This window comes from Danio aesculapii, chromosome 17, assembly GCF_903798145.1.
Source record: "Danio aesculapii chromosome 17, fDanAes4.1, whole genome shotgun sequence".
Taxonomy (NCBI): domain Eukaryota; kingdom Metazoa; phylum Chordata; class Actinopteri; order Cypriniformes; family Danionidae; genus Danio; species Danio aesculapii.
In genome coordinates this window covers 47,594,177-47,610,767 of record NC_079451.1, presented here as the reverse complement: position 1 = coordinate 47,610,767, position 16,591 = coordinate 47,594,177, and the positions used below count along the sequence as shown (strand labels likewise).

At 33.9% G+C, this 16,591-nt stretch overlaps 1 protein-coding gene across 1 annotated transcript; it reads right to left on the bottom strand.

Annotated features, from left to right (window-relative positions):
* Positions 1 to 600: 600 nt before the first annotated feature.
* Positions 601 to 16,158, bottom strand: enpp4 (ectonucleotide pyrophosphatase/phosphodiesterase 4). Its single transcript, XM_056477035.1, has 4 exons — positions 16,029 to 16,158; positions 9,411 to 10,281; positions 3,277 to 3,447; positions 601 to 1,442 (listed from the first exon to the last, which is right to left on the bottom strand). Exons 2-4 carry the CDS (start codon positions 10,246 to 10,248, stop codon positions 1,072 to 1,074), a joined length of 1,380 nt encoding a protein of 459 aa, XP_056333010.1. The 5' UTR covers positions 10,249 to 10,281; positions 16,029 to 16,158; the 3' UTR covers positions 601 to 1,071.
* Between the last annotated feature and the right edge of the window lie 433 nt (positions 16,159 to 16,591).

Below are 16,591 nucleotides of genomic sequence, written 5' to 3'. Positions count from 1 at the left end.
TGCGAGACGTAAAGTGAGAATTGAGAAAAAGTGTGAATTGCGAGACGTAAAGTGAAAATTGCGAGATGTAAAGTGTGAATTGTGAGACAATGTGTGAATTGCGAGACGTAAAGTGTGAATTGTGAGACTAAGTGTGAATTGCGAGACGTAAAGTGAAAATTGCAAGATGTAAAGTGTGAATTGTGAGACAAAGTGTGAATTGTGAGACAAAGTGTGAATTGCGAGACGTAAAGTGAGAATTGCGAGACGTAAAGTGTGAATTGCGAGACGTAAAGTGAGAATTGCGAGACGTAAAGTGTGAATTGCGAGACGTAAAGTGAGAATTGCGAGACGTAAAGTGTGAATTGCGAGACGTAAAGTGAGAATTGCGAGACGTAAAGTGTGAATTGCGAGACGTAAAGTGTGAATTGCATGTTATGAAGTCCAAACTGCAAGATGTCAAAAAAGTCCTATCTTTGGTAAAAAAAATTAATCCTGAATTGTTAGACGCAAGGTCCAAAATGCAAGACATAACATTTGAAATAGAAGACATAATGTCACAAATAAGAAATATCAACTCAAAATTGTAAGATACCAACTTTTAAAAAGCAAGTTATCATCTCACAATCTAGACACATCTTCTGAAATGCAGGTTTATTTCAATAGCTATATCTATATTTTAAATTCCATGGTGCAAATAAGCTTCCATATGAATTAACTCGTAACCTGGTTAAGATGATTAAGCACTAAACATTTTAAAGCTAAGACATGTAAAGTATTCTAACTCAACACCTGTTTATAATGTCTGTATCATATTATTTGGTACAGTACTAATGATGACCAATCACTTTTATGAATTCAGTGTATTTTACTGGCTCTACAGGTTCAATTTCTCCCTTACAGCTTCAATATGATTGTCACCTCTGCACTATTTCCGCATCTAAAAGAACAGCTGATCTGTGCATAAAGTTAGCACTTAACCATCAAAACCTGACTTTTTTAAAAATGTTTGTGTGAACTATCCCTTTAATATTTGACATGTGCTTTAACAAACTCACAATTAAAAACAGTACCTGCGTCTAATAAGTCAATTCATTCAAGTAAAGGTTCGTCATCGCCATCATCATCCAACTGCAAGCGGGCGAACGGACGTGGAGAAGAAACATTCCTGTTCTTCATCAGCTTGAATAGACATGTGAAGGTGGTCAGGATTATTAATACCCCCATGACGAGGCCCACTGCTAACGCTAGCTCTCCGCACTGTTCGTTGACTAGCGTACAGCGAACGTGAGCGAAGCTGCCATTGTTGGCCTTTGGAGGGATCCCGATGAGATGACACATGAGTGGATAAAGATCCACGCTGTTAAAACTCGACATCTTATAACCTTTACGAAATGCAGGACCATGGGCGGCCAGGAAAGGGTGCATGCTGGGAAGCGTGTTGTCATAGCCATGATCTCCCACTGCAAAAGACAAGAAAGTTAAGGTACTGGTAGTAAAGAAAGGCTGGTGAGTTTTAGCATTTTTGAATCCATTTAGCTGATCTCTGGTTTTGGCGGCAGCATTTTTAGCTCAGCTTAGCTTCATTGAACCGATTAGACCATTAGCATCTCATTCAAAAATGACGTCTAAAAGGTTTGATAAGTGTCCTATTTAAAGTTTAACTTGTTCCAGTGTAAAAATCAAGGCCATTCCATGATTGCAACAGGTAAAATTATAGTTAGAAACTACAGAAGAGTCAAGCTTTAAAGGAAAATTACAGAAACTCTTTGGTTGCTTTTAGCGAGATGCTAATGGTCTAATCCGGCTCAATAATCTATGCTAAGCTAAGCTAAAAGTGCTCCTGATAGAGAAAATTAATTGATACATGCCTAAAATGCATTGATCTGATTAAAGTCCAGAAATTATGCTAAAAACATCACAATTTTAAATCTTAAATGGATAATTCTAGGCGCAAAGTCTAAAGCGCATGGCGCAAAAGCATTAAGGGTGTATCCACTTTTGATAAAATATGGTCTGTGCCCCAGCGCATGGTCTAATAGGTTTGTGCTTATTCTCTTAATGAGTTATGGGTGTGCTTTGAGCATAATGTGTATTAAAGCAATCAGAGACTCTCCCATTCCCTTTAAGAGACAGTTGCGTCGCGCCGTGGCGCATTTGCTATTTACGTGGAAAAACTTTGTAAGTGGAAAGACTGAACGCTTCACTAGCGTGAAAACAGTTAAACAACATCTGCAGCACCAGGATAAAGAACGAGCCTCCTCCAATCGGCCTCTTACTTTCTCTTTACTGTACTTTTACACTTTACTGCTTTATATTCGTGGATTAAGGAAATGGTGTTGTGCACACTCCACTGAAGACATCCATTAGCCTACATATTTAAATTTCCTTTGTTAAGCGCAAAGATTTGTTTCAAAACTAGTTCTAAATTCATTTCTAATTTACAGCAAAGGAATAAATGAACAATAATAATGAAGTGTGGTCAAAACAATAAGTTATTTCCAAACACAAGTCCTATTCTTTTGCCACATATGGTGATGCAGACGTCACCAAAACCCAACAGGTAGACAAATCTAAACTTGTTTTTATTAAATCAAATATAAATATGCATATAATAATTAATATTGCTAATAATAACAAATAACAACATTATACAAACTGTCATGAATAAACTGAAAAAAGCCCCACGACATGAAGGCATGGAGGACACACCTCCTTTTTAGACCAGCACACCCATGAGTTCACAAAGTGGTGCAAATGGATTTGCCATTTAAACAATGTGGCGCAAAACGTAAAAATTACAGTTGCGTTGGTCTGAAAATAGTCTTGCGCCTAAAAAACATCTTGCGCCTTATTGTGCTGAGTGTATGATAGGGCTCTTGAAGTGATTAGCCAGTCACAATACACTCAGTGAGCTGGACAATCAGAGCACTTCAGAACTTTCAGAAGGCGGGGCTTTGTAGAACCCAGAACTCAAGCACAGCGTTTCAGACAGAATGGAAACAGAGCTGCTACAATGAGATTTTTTTTTTTTACATAACCTATTCTAGAACATACAATAACAAAATATTTTAGGACAGCATCATAACGGCCTCTTTAAAAGTGCAATGACAAAAATAATACCTTCTCTGCGCCTTCTGGCTGAAAGTGCCTTCTTTTAAAGCACATTTGATTATGCAGAGACAATTAATCAATTAATTCTGAGAAGAATATTAATTACTAAATCTTTTTAACATGGAAAGATTCATTAAACAAAATGAAATGATTTGGAACATTAGACCTTTAATAAAGACTTACATCGTGGAAGTCTGCCATTTTTGACAATCGTCCAGCCTTCATCCGCCACTAAAATGATTGGCTGAATCCTTTCATTGTTTTTATAGTGCAGCCTATCGGGAACATCATTCTTCATGTACGCCTTCATGTGAACATGACAGCTGGACAGGTTTTTGTATACAGTCGTTTTATCTGTGAATTAGGAAAGAAAGAAATATGAGAAAAGTATATGAGTATACGATTAATGACTAGGCCTGTCATGATAAGGAATTTTTGAGTTGTGCAATATATTGTAGGGAGATACGGCAAAACTGCATTCTCGATAATTATTTTCCATATTGAACAATAGCAATATATATTTCCATATAAGTTGTTAATGCTACCAGATTTAGAAGTATCCCATGACTGAAGCCACAAAAAAACAGAGGGTCCATTAAATGCCATAACACATTTTTGCCTGATAAATTTTCAGTGGCTGAAAATTTGGTACTTCTCTAATATCAACAGTTTTAGATTCCCATTGTTGCACATTTCTGCTGTGTGATTGTGTGATCAATATAGAGTAAAAAGTCTTAAGCTTATCACTGTTATTGACATAAATTTGATCATGATTCAATATACAGTAATATCGTTTATCGGCCCAGCCGTAATATATTATCACAGAAATTGCTGCAATAAGCGATATTACTTCAGGGTTACTGCAGGTTTCATCACGTCAAATTGAAGACTTTTTAAGACCCCTTGAAGACTGTTAAGAATAAAATTGTAGACTTTTACAGGGTAAAACACCAATTTTTTTTTTTCTAATGCCCCGGTATTATCATGAGAAATCATATAACTGCTTGTAGTTTTCTTTCCCTGACTATGCAATTTAAATGGGGATTTCCTGTAAAGATTTCTACATTTACTGTGAATGGTATCTCTGTGCAATAAAAAAACTATAAAAGAAAATATTAAAAAATAAGAATTTATTGAGATGTATTGTTGGTGGTTGGATGGATGTTGACCCAATTGAGTAGCTTTACATGGACAAAGCAGTTAAGACCTGTTAAAATGATTTAAGACCTACAAAAGAATATTTTAGTAAAGTTAAGACATTTTAATAATAATAATAATAATTATTAATAATTCCTTACACTTATATAGCGCTTTTCTAGACACTCAAAGCGCTTCACACAATTTTTTTCTTTTGGGGGGAATTTCCTCAACCACCACCAGTGTGCAGCATCCACGTGGATGACATGACGGCAGCCATATTGCGCCAGACAGCACACCACACACAAGCTGACTGGTGGAGAGGAGAGTGATGAAGCCAATTATGGTATGGGAATGGTTAGGAGGCCATGATGGACAGAGGCCAGTGGGCAAATTTGGCCAGGAAGCCGGGGTTAAACCCCTACTCTTTTTCGAAGGACATCCTGGGATTTTTAATGACCACAGAGAGTCGGGACCTCAGTTTAACGTCTCACCCGAAAGACGGTGCTCACTGAGCACTATAGAGTCTCCTTCACTATACTGGGGACCCACAAAGATCACAGGTTGGGCACCACCTGCTGGTCTCACTAACACCACTTCCAGCAGCAACCCAGCTTTCCCACGTTATCTTCCATCCAGGTACTGACCGGGCCCAGCCCTGCTTAGCTACAGTGGGTGACCATGTGAGAGTTGCAGAGAGCTAGCTGCCGATTAAAGGCCCAAAATTTAGGTTTTGACATTTTAAGACTTTTTAAGATCCAGCGGGCACCCTGTATTGCCATTTTGAGGTCATTTTATGCCACTGATTATATAATGATATAACAGCATAATAATGTTAATAGCCATAAACACTTGTCCTATTATATATACTATTAAATGTCCTATTAGGTAAATGTCCTATTATAAACCCTGAGACCGGTGAGGTATATTGTAAATGTAATTGTATAATGACTTTAATGCTATTTGTGAATTTATAAATATATATGGCAAAAATTATAGAGGTCTTCTCCAAGTATTGCACAGTCAGTCAATATAGTGATTATTGTGACAGGCCTAGTAAAAAAATAAAAAATAAACACTTACATTACTAATGCTTTGCTTCTTAGACTGTACACACCTGAAACTTGTCTATAGCACTTGTTCACTTCTGCTCTTATAGTTGTGTAAATTGCTTCCTTGTCCTCATTTGTAAGTCGCTTTGGATAAAAGCGTCTGCTAAATGACTAAATGTAAATGTAGTAATGACTAGGGATGGGACGATAACCGTTTTAAAGGTATACCGCGGTTTGCTAAAGTGTTTTAAAACAGTCAAAATTTTCTGCAATACCGTACCCAAGGTATGTGTACGATTTTTGTATTTGCTTTTTTTTTTTTAGGACAACAGTACCCCTAGCAGATAAAAATATCCAAAGATGCCATTTTAAATTGTATTAAAAATTCTGTTTTAAAATAAATGAAAACAGCACAAGTCAATGATCCATTTGAATTATTTAGCCTGACATGTTTACTGCTCCAAATTACTTGTTTTAATGTTTTTCAAAAAATAAAATATACTGTGTTTAAAAGGGAAAAAAGTGTTCACAAAAAAAGTAGATCACAATCCTGCGAAACCGTGAATCCGTGATATTTTTATCCAAGGTTATCATACCGTCAGAATCTTATACCGGCCCATGCCTAGTAATGACACATACTGCACAATAAAAGATCATGAGAAGAGTATTATCAAGAGCAGAACTTGTATGTGAATAATGTGTTATGCAAAAATACATATATATATATATATATATATATATATATATATATATATATATATATATATATATATATATATATATATATATATATATATATATATATATATATATATATATATATATATATATATATATATATATATATATATATATATATATATTTAATTTCTCAGTAAATATTGCATAAAATCGGTTTAAGAAAAACCTAGTCTAGACCAACTGGGAATATGATCATACATACTAACCATGTGTATTATTATAGATTTGTTCATCTTTCAAAGTCACTGCATTGCTTTATTGTTATATTTTTACATTTTATCTTATTGTACAATTCTCTGTAATCGTTGCCTTACTGGTTATTAGTATTATTTATCAAATTAATTTCTTATAACCACTTTGGTGCCTTATATGAGAGATCTATATGTAATACAAGTTGTAATATACAGTACCTTTGGACCCTCTTGCTTGAATTGTATGTTCTAAAATAAATAAAAGTAATAAAATAAAATAAATTGCCTAAAATAAGTGTTCAATTAAATTCAGAAATCTTGTGTAGATCTTATTTATTATAAATTATTATTCATAAATATCTTATTTATTAAAACAATACTGCCAACAATAATCTTCCACCAACAGTTTGACTATGTATAAACCAATACATTGTCTTCTAAGCATTACTGTCAACATTGCTAATTGTATATTATTTATTTTTTTGGGATTAGGGTTGTGGTATTTTGCACTGTCTGGAGCCAGGCAGCCAGCACCTGAGCTTTTCACTCATCATAGTACACTTGCTCCTCATGATGTGACAATAAAAGTGATTTGATTCGATTTAATTTATACAAATTTAGTAATAAGCAATTCAAAAGTGCTGAATGTTAAACACCATATATGCCATACAAGAGAAAGATTGTTATGCACCGCAACAATCAAAGTGTAATACAGTCAGATTTTTTTCTTTTGTATATCAAATTGTCTCATGTTTAATTATTTGCTTTCTAGGCAGAAAAAAGTCTGTCATCATTGATTCACAGAGAAAACGCATTCATTCATTTTCTTTTCGGCTTAGTCCCTTTATTAATCTGGGGTCGCCACAGCGGAATGAACCGCCAACTTATCCAGCATATGTTTTATGCAGCGGATGACCTTCTAGCTGCAACCCATCACTGGGAAACATCCATACAATCTCATTCACACACATACATAGGGACAATTTAGGTTACTCAATTCACCTATGCCACATGTTTTTGGACTTGAGGGGGAAACCGGAGCACCCAGAGGAAACCCACGCGAACAGAGGGAGAACATGCAAACTCCAGACAGAAACGCCAACTGACCCAGCCGAGGCTCGAATCAGTGACCTTCTTGCTGTGAGGCGAACGTGCTACCGACTGTACCACTGTGCAGCCCCAGAGAAAATAATTTAGTGTAACAATAGTTCATCTTTCAGCAAAACATTTTCCAGGGACAATTAGAATAAGTATCATTTGATGACTAATAAAAATAAAACTCTAGTGAAAGATTACAATTTGGCCCCAAAATATGCATCAATTGTCATTTTTAATCTTTATAACTTACCACCATCCTTCAAACCAATAGAATTCACCCATTAATCAGCAAATAACTTTTACAATATTTTAAAATTACCACAATTTAGAATGATCAAGAACTAATTATGTTATATATTATAATAAGGCCAGGTCAGAATAAGTATGTCATTTAATTCTTACATATTTGTTACAGCGAATGTCACTTTATTTCATAATTTACATTATAAATTTATTAATTTTCCTTCGGCTTAGTCTCTGTTTCAGAGGTCGCCAAAGTAGTTTGAACTGCCAACTATTCCATCATACGTTTTACGCAGCGGATGCCCTTCCAGCTGCAACCCAGTACTGGGCAAAACCCATTTACACTCATACACTACGGCCAATTTAATTTATTCAATTCACCTGTTGCATCGGCGGTCTGTCTCTCTTTCTCTCCCTCTCATTACATCTGCAGGCGTGCCCTAATTACGCAGACGACGTGCCCTGGGATTGGATGGAGTGACCCAGGGTGTCCTTTAAAAAGGGAAAAACGGGCGTGGGTAAAAATGTTGGTTGGCGTATTGCTGAGTTTGGTGTGATATAAAATTATTCTTGTTGCGAAGTGTTATCGTTGATTGGTTTTCCCATGTTGGTGTATAAGTTTTGACTCGGTGTTGTCTATCCGTCCGTGTTTTCCCCTCCTATTTTTTTATAGTTTGTTTGTTGATTGTAAATATTGAATATTGTACACGTTAAGAGGCAGAAGGGGTTGGACACCACACTTATCTTTCTATAAATATTTTCTTCTGTTTTTATACCTAGTTAGGGAGGTAGGGGTAGCTTTTGTATTTTTATTTTGTTAAGTTTAGTTAGAGTGTACTTTTTGTTTATTATTTTTCTGTGGGTCCACTCCGAGGTATTTGGCTTCACATTTTTGGGTGATAAAAAATAAAAAAGACAAAAAACCCGCCACCAAAGGGTCATTAAAGTGTTTTTATTTGTCTGGTGATCTTTTATGTTGCGGCCTTGTCCCTAGACCAGGGTTGTAACATAAAGTGGGGGCTCGTCATTTGTTTTTGTATATCAAAAACGTTTATCTTGAATCCTTCTTGTGGACGCGCAGAGGGCAAGTCATTTCAATTTATTCTATATTTGGCTGCTTTCTTTGGAGTGCATGTCTTTGGACTGTGGGGGAAACCGTAGCACCCTGAGGAAACCCACACCAACAACCAGCAACCTTCTTGCAGTGAGGCGACAGTGCTAATCACTGATCCACTGTGCCGCCCCCTAATTTACATTTCACCCATCATTTTATTTTCACACAGCTGCGTGTTGACCTGAGACAGTCTTGTTATTGCTTAATATTATGTGAAGGGTGGTGAACCGATGACCTTCGCAGCCAATCACAGTCATTTCTGTTGAGCACATGAAAACAACAACCAATCAGCATTGTTTAAGAATGTGCTCAACAGCGCTCAAACGTTAGCAGAAAATGGACATTTTTTAAAATTCAGTATCAATTGTTACCAAGCTCAATACTTTTGCCTACCCTGCTCTACTCTACAATATATGGTTGAGTTTATAAGTGCATATTAAGTGTATAGGACAGGGGTCACCAATCTCGGTCCTGGAGGGCCGGTGTCCCTGCAGGGTTTAGCTCCAACTTGCCTCAACACACCTGGCTGGGTGTTTCAAGAATACATAGTAAGACCTTGATTAGCTCATTCAGGTGTGTTTGATTAGGCTTGGAGCTAAAATCTGCAGGACACCGGCCCTCCGGGAACAAGTTTGGTGACCCCTGGTATAGGGTGTCATTTGGGGTGCGACTTGTGTTAGAATGTTCATCAGCCAATCAGATTCAAGCACTCAACAGCCCCATAAATGATGAAAGCAGTACCTTCCAGTGGTATAATAGCAGCCACAGGAGTGAGATCCACCAGTGTGTAGCTGCTAGGACTGACGCAATCATCCAGCCTAATGATCCGCTCCTCCGAACACTGGGCCATACCATGATCACTAGTGATGATGACGTTTATCTTCCCCCATAATCCCATTCTGTCCAGCTCCTCCATTAAATAACCAACATGTCCATCCACCTCCTTCAAAACCCTGGCCATCTCTGTCGTATTATCCGGTCCATATACGTGTCCACTAGAATCCGGCTCTTCCCAATACAGTGAGGCAAACTTCAGCGATTTATCAGTGGTCATCCACTGCGTGATGTTTCCCAGCCGTTCTTTGAAGCTAACCCTAGAGTCATATTGAAATGTGTATTTTAATGTGTGGTTTTGGATATTGACATCGGATCCAGGCCACATAGCGGACGCTGCATGATATCCAGACTCCTCTACGGACACCCATATCGGAGTGGCTTCGTCCCACCAGAAAGGGTCGCTGTCGTTTCGAATAGAGAAATGTTTTTTGGACACTGGGTCGTACATGATACTGGCCAGCATCCCGTGGCTTTCTGCGTACAGCCCTGTGACCAGGCTGTAATGATTGGGAAAGGTTTTTGTGGTGAACACATTGGTCAGCTCGTGTACAAGCATGCCATCAGAGAAGAACTTTTCGAGGTTGGGAAATGAGTATTTGTTGAGATAGTCTGCGCGGAAGCCGTCGAATGACACTAGTAGGAGAGGTGGAGTTTCGCTGGTTGATTTGTTGTTTGCTGTCGGCGCAGATAGAGTTAATCCACTACAGGCGATGAGAGTGCACAGATAAGCGCTGATCTGCATCCTGTGGCGAACACGTGGCACTCACTTTCTGCACTGTGAACACACAAAAGCTGTTTAGCGGAGACAGAGAAGCACTTGTTTAAGTGAACAAGTTCGTAGCCACATGGTCCTTCTCATTTACACACAGAGACATACTACACACACAAACTCAGGTTTGTTTCACTGTCTTAGTGAGGACATTGCACAGACTTCCACTGTTTTTCTATCAGGTTAATGATACTGTCAATAAACTTACCCTACCGCTAAACCCTCACAGAAACAACTGCACATCATCACACTGTAAAAACTGATTAGTTACTTAAAGCGAGTAAACCAATTGCCTTAAAAGCAACAAGTTGAGTTTGTATCTTATTACTGTCACTTGAAACTGTTAAGTCGACTTAATTTTTATAATTTAACATTTTTATGCTAATTGTGCTTACTTTTTTAGTCAACTAATCCCTTTTTACAGTTTATTTTAGCACGTCCGTTTTCAAATAAACACTGTAATAGTCACAATATTACATATTTGGTGCGTCATTAAGTCTATAAGATCTACAATCATAGCCTGTATTGAATTAGAAGACACACTGGAGTCTGGAAGAGTAGATTTATTTTACTGTATGTCATTTTACTAGATATAAAAAAGCTGGGAAAAAACTAATTAGCATAATTATACAATTAGAATAATTATAAAAATTCAGTCCACTTGACAGTTCCAAGTTACAATAGGTTTACTTACATTATTATTGTAAAGTCAATTTGTTATTTTTAAGGCAATTGGTTTACTCGCTTAAAGAAACGAATCACTTTTTACAGTGTAGATGCTACACTGCCTCATTACTTCAACTTAAATGGAGTAAGCTCACAGTACTCATATAGTTTAGTTTAACTCAAATGGTTTGTTGCTATCGGTTTCCTCAAATCTTTTAAGTTGACTTAACTTATTGGGTTTTACAGTAGTTGGTTTGAGTTTTCTTCATTTCTTGGGTTTTACTGTTCTCGAATTGCTTTGTTTACTTAAATGGATTAAGTTCACAGTACTCAATTTTTGAACTTAAATGGTTTGTTGCAATCAGTTTCCTCAAATGGTTTAAGTTACCTTAGCTTTTTGAGATTTACAGTGTAAAAAAAACATGTTCTGGACTGTTAATAAGCACTTTTAATTAGAGAGGACTTGTGAAATGTCCTCACTAGTGAATTGTTTTGATGCAAGTAAAGACAATTGAGTCCTTACAAGTTTAGCTAAACCTGTACACACACACGCACGCATGCATGCACGCACGCACGCACGCACGCACGCACGCACACACACGCACGCACACACTTTTAAAAGTCTATAATGCTGTTTAACTTGTGACTGTTACAAATCATTACCAACACATCCTAAAATACACTTATATTGCTCATGCAACCAGGGTTATTGTAGTTAATTACATGTAAAAATGTTGCATCCTGAAATACATCCTGAAACATATTTATTTTGCTTAGAAGCCACTGAAAACTTTACTTAAAAATAACTAAATTAATTAATTTAAAATGTAATAGTCATTTAAAAACAATGGAAATGACCAAGACACGTACAGAACAAAAGTAGCTCAAATTTAAATAAACAAATATAGTGACGAAGAAACATCTCATTTCCATTTAGGTAACCTATAGTTAGCCTGTATTGAAACAACTCAAATGAAGCACAGCAAAACTGCTAAAACGTATTACTAACCAAATCTAAAACAAAGACATATTTAAAAAAACATTAAATCACAAAAACGCAAAACTAAAGTATTAAACAAGTAAAAAATAACTTTAAATGGATAAATGCATGACAACATTTAAACTACTTAAAATGACAAAAAAAAATTGAATTAATCTAAAATTGACTATTAAAAATATTAAAGATTAATATTAATACTAAAAAAAGTTTAACAAGAAAAAATAATAAAACTACTTTGAAATAAGCATAAAAAATCATCAATTCTATAATGTGATATATTTGTCTCCACAAGAAGACTCTTTAAAAAAAAGAGTCAGAAAAAAAAACACAATTTAAACAATGCTAACTATGTTAAATATTTTAACTAGCATAATTCAAGTCATGCCACAGGACTAACCATTCAACCAACCTCTGCACAGAAGCTGAGTAACATTAGCAGAATAGACTTAGTTATCTATTCATATTCAAAACATGTGACAAGGATAAAATAACATACACTAACATATTTAGGAGAGATTTATACAAACAAATAATATACTAATAAAACTTTTTCACATAATATTAACAACAGAAAAAATAAAAATAAAAACTTTTTTTAAATAGGCTTAAAAAAATACTTGAATTCTATAATATTTGATATATTTTTCTCCACAAAAAGACTGTTTAAATTGTGTTTTTTCTGACTCCTTTTTATTAAAAAGAATGCTAACTATGTTAAATATTTTAACTAGCGTAATTCAAGTCATGCCACAGGACTAACCTTTAAACCAACCTCTGCACACAGAAGCGGAGTGATACTAGCAGGATATACTTAATAATCTATTCATATTTAAAACATGTGACAAGGATAAAATAATATACATTTATATATTTAGGAGAGATTTACACTACAAAAAATATTTGAATAAAACTTTTTCGCATAATATGATTAAATATAAGGTAAACAAAATCTCATTATTGGCTAGGTATAAAAATACTATATTTTTAAGTATAAAATTATATAAAAACATTAAAATGACAAAAATACAAAACAACATTATTAAAAATGTGACACAAATCTATGACAAATGACATTAAAAATTCTTAACATGACAACTATTGCTAAAATATTAACTAAAAATTAACAACAGAAAATATAAAAATAAAAACTATTTTGAAATAGGCATAAAAAATACTATAATTCTATAATATGCAATATATTTTTCTCCACAAAAAGACTGTTTTGAACAGTATTCTTTTCTGATTCTTCTTTAAAAGTATGCTAACTATGTTAAATATTTTAGCTAACATAATTCAAGTCATGCGACAGGACTAACTCAACTAAACTTCTGCACACAGAAGTGGCGTAACATTAGCAGGATATACTCAGTTATATATTCTTATTCAAAACATGTAACAAGGATAAAAGAATATACACTAAAATATTTAGTAATATCCAACAAAAAATATTCTAATAAAACTTTTTCACTTAATATGATTAAATAAGGAAAAAAAATCTCATTATATATTTGTTAAGTATAAAATTATATAAAAACATTAAAATGACAAAAATACAAAACAACATTATTAAAAACGTGACATAAATATATGACAAATGGCATTAAAAATTCTTAAAATGACAACTATTGCTAAAAATGTAACTAAAGACTAACAACGATTTTGAAATAGGCATAAAAACATGAATTTTATAATGTGTGATATATTTTTCTCCACAAAAAACTATTTTAAATTAGGGCTGGGTGATTAATCGAAAAATAATCGAATTTGATATTCAGAATCAATAATCAATCAAATTTAAGCTTTTCAGTTACTCACCTTACCGTGTGAAGTCACGTGACCCTGCTGTTTGTTACTATTGTGTTACTTTGCACTACATAAACGACTGACAAAGCTGCACCAGAGATGCCTTGAGACAGCCTACTTTCCATCACAATAAAATTATTTTTGTAAATAAAACATTTTCTTACAGAAGATGCAAGAAATGCACTGTTTAAAATATAGGAGTATAAAATATAGGAGTATAAAATATAAGAGTTATTTTATTTAGAAGACATACTGCTTTTTTTCTACTATTAATATGAAAAACATTGAAAATAATTAATTTTGATTCCAAAAGAAAAGTTTGTTATAGGCGATGTGTGTTTTAATTTCAGTTGTTCAACGTTGATGTTCAGTAAATAATCATAAATAACAGATAGTGTGTTTCTTTCAATTATTTTAAAATCAAGTAATGCACCTTTCATTCAAAAATCTCTCACTTGTAATATGTGAGCATATTTACTGTACAAAACCTGTCAGTGAACTATGAGGGCAAAAAAAATTATTAAATAACTAAAATAATCACTCATTAATCGTAATCGAGTTAAAAAGTTCAATTAATCGTGATTTTTTTTTTAGGCCAAATCGCCCAGCCCTATTTTAAATAATGTTTTTTCTGACTCTTTTTTTTTTTTTAAGTATGCTAACTATGTTAAACATTTTAACTAGCATAATTCAAGTCATGCTAAAGGATTAACCATTAAACCAACCTCTGCACACAGAAGCGGAATAAAATTAGCAGGATAGATCTATTAATTTTCAAAACATGTGACAAGAACAAAATAATATACACTAATATACACTAAAATATTTAGGAGAGATTTATGCAACAAAAAATATCCTAATAAAACTTTTTCACATAATATTATTGACTTTTAGGTAAAACAAAAATCTCATTATTGGCTAGGCATAAAAGTACTATATTTGTTCAATATAAAATGATATAAAACAATATATAAAAAACAACATTATTAAAAATGTGACATAAATATATGACAAATGACATTAAAAATTCTTAAAATGACAACTATTGCTAAAAATTTAACTAAATTTACAGAAAATATAAAAATAAAAACTATTTTGAAATAGGCATTAAAAAATACATGAATTATATACAGTAGTAATATGTGTTATATTTTTATCCACAAAAAGACCTCTGCACACAGAAGCTGAGTGACACTAGCAGAATACACTTAATAATCTATTCATATTCAAAACATGTGACAAGGATAAAATAACAAACACATTAATATATATTTAGAAGAGATTTATACATCAAAAAATATCCTAATAAAACTTTTTCACATAATATTATTGACTTTTAGGTAAAACAAAAATCACATTATTGGCTAGGTATAAAAGTACTATATTTGTTCAATATAAAATGATATAAAAACATTAAAATGACAAAAATACAAAACAACATTATTAAAAATGTGACATAAATATATGACAAATGACATTAAAAATTCTTAAAATGACAACTACAGCTAAAAACTTAACTAAAAATTAACAGACAGTATAAAAATTAAAACTATTTTTAAAAAAATAATGAAAAAAAAAAACATGAATTATATACAGTGGCAACCGAGGGGGACGGGGTACGTCCCCCTCACTTTTAGAGACAGACCATTTAGAAACAGGTGATTAATAATTATATGAATGAATGATCTCATACGGTCGTCCCCCCCACTTTTAAAATGTTCGCTACACCCCTGTACAGTAATATGTGTTATATTTTTCTCCACAAAAAGACCTCTGCACACAGAAGCTGAGTGACACTAGCAGAATACACTTAATAATCTATTCATATTCAAAACATGTGACAAGGATAAAATAATACACATTAATACATTTAGAAGAGATTTACACATCAAAAAACATCCAAATAAAATATATACACATAATATTATTAACTATACGGTTAGAATTTGCACATTATTGTCTAGATATAAAAAAATACTATTTGTTTAGTATATATTTGAACGTACATGTGTTTTATAAAATAAGGAAGTGATACAGGAAACACTGGAGGACAAAATGCTGTTCAAAAGCTAATTCTGATACTTGAGCAGGTGCATAACATAGTCATGAATCGCACTTATTAGAGCTAATCAATAATCAATAGAGGCCTCATAAACACTCATTTATATCATAATATAACTCTGATCACATTACTGAACATGTATTGATTATACGAGATGATCAATGACGGTTGGTCCAAACTAGAAACTCAAACAAACACGAAGGGAAGAAAACATAAGCCTACCTTTTCGTCCCGAAACGCTGTGAACGTATATTCTAACTACATTAAAATCCTCGATGATGTTGGTATAAAAAATAAAGTCAGGTATGTTGCGGTATTTGATGCAGTTGGCTTCTCCTGGCGCTTCCTCAAACACAATGCCTGCATGACGTCATAACATGATTGACAGGTCCCGCAGCCAATAGAAACGAGAAACGTCCCACTGCAGGTGCTTCTCTCACGCTTTTACAATCAATCCTACTACGTCGCTGTTTTAACTAAGAACAACTGATATTAAAAATAATAAATACATTTCAGAACATAATAAATACAGTCTCAAATCAGAATATTCTATACAATTTCTCGTTAAAATACAATTCTAAGATCATAGCTGTTGAACAAACATGTGAACATGATGATAACACCTCAGTTTATGTCTCTTTAGAGTCAGAATATTAAGAAAAACTACAGTAACAAATAACGACTATTGTTGATTGTCTGTTGATCACAACAGAAAGCAAGTAAATAGATTTAGTTTTCACGCATGCGCACTGTTTAAAGCCTGTGGTAAGAATGCCACTTACTCT

Bases quoted from the DNA above. Each gene is read 5' to 3' on its own strand.
- enpp4 (XM_056477035.1), bottom strand. From the start codon at position 10,248: ATGCAGATCAGCGCTTATCTGTGCACTCTCATCGCCTGTAGTGGATTA. The intron at 3,448-9,410 runs GTACTGCTTTCA...CCTAATTCACAG, and splicing joins TGCTATTATACCACTGGAAG to ATAAAACGACTGTATACAAA. The intron at 1,443-3,276 runs GTAAGTCTTTAT...TGTCTTTTGCAG, and splicing joins AAATGGCAGACTTCCACGAT to TGGGAGATCATGGCTATGAC.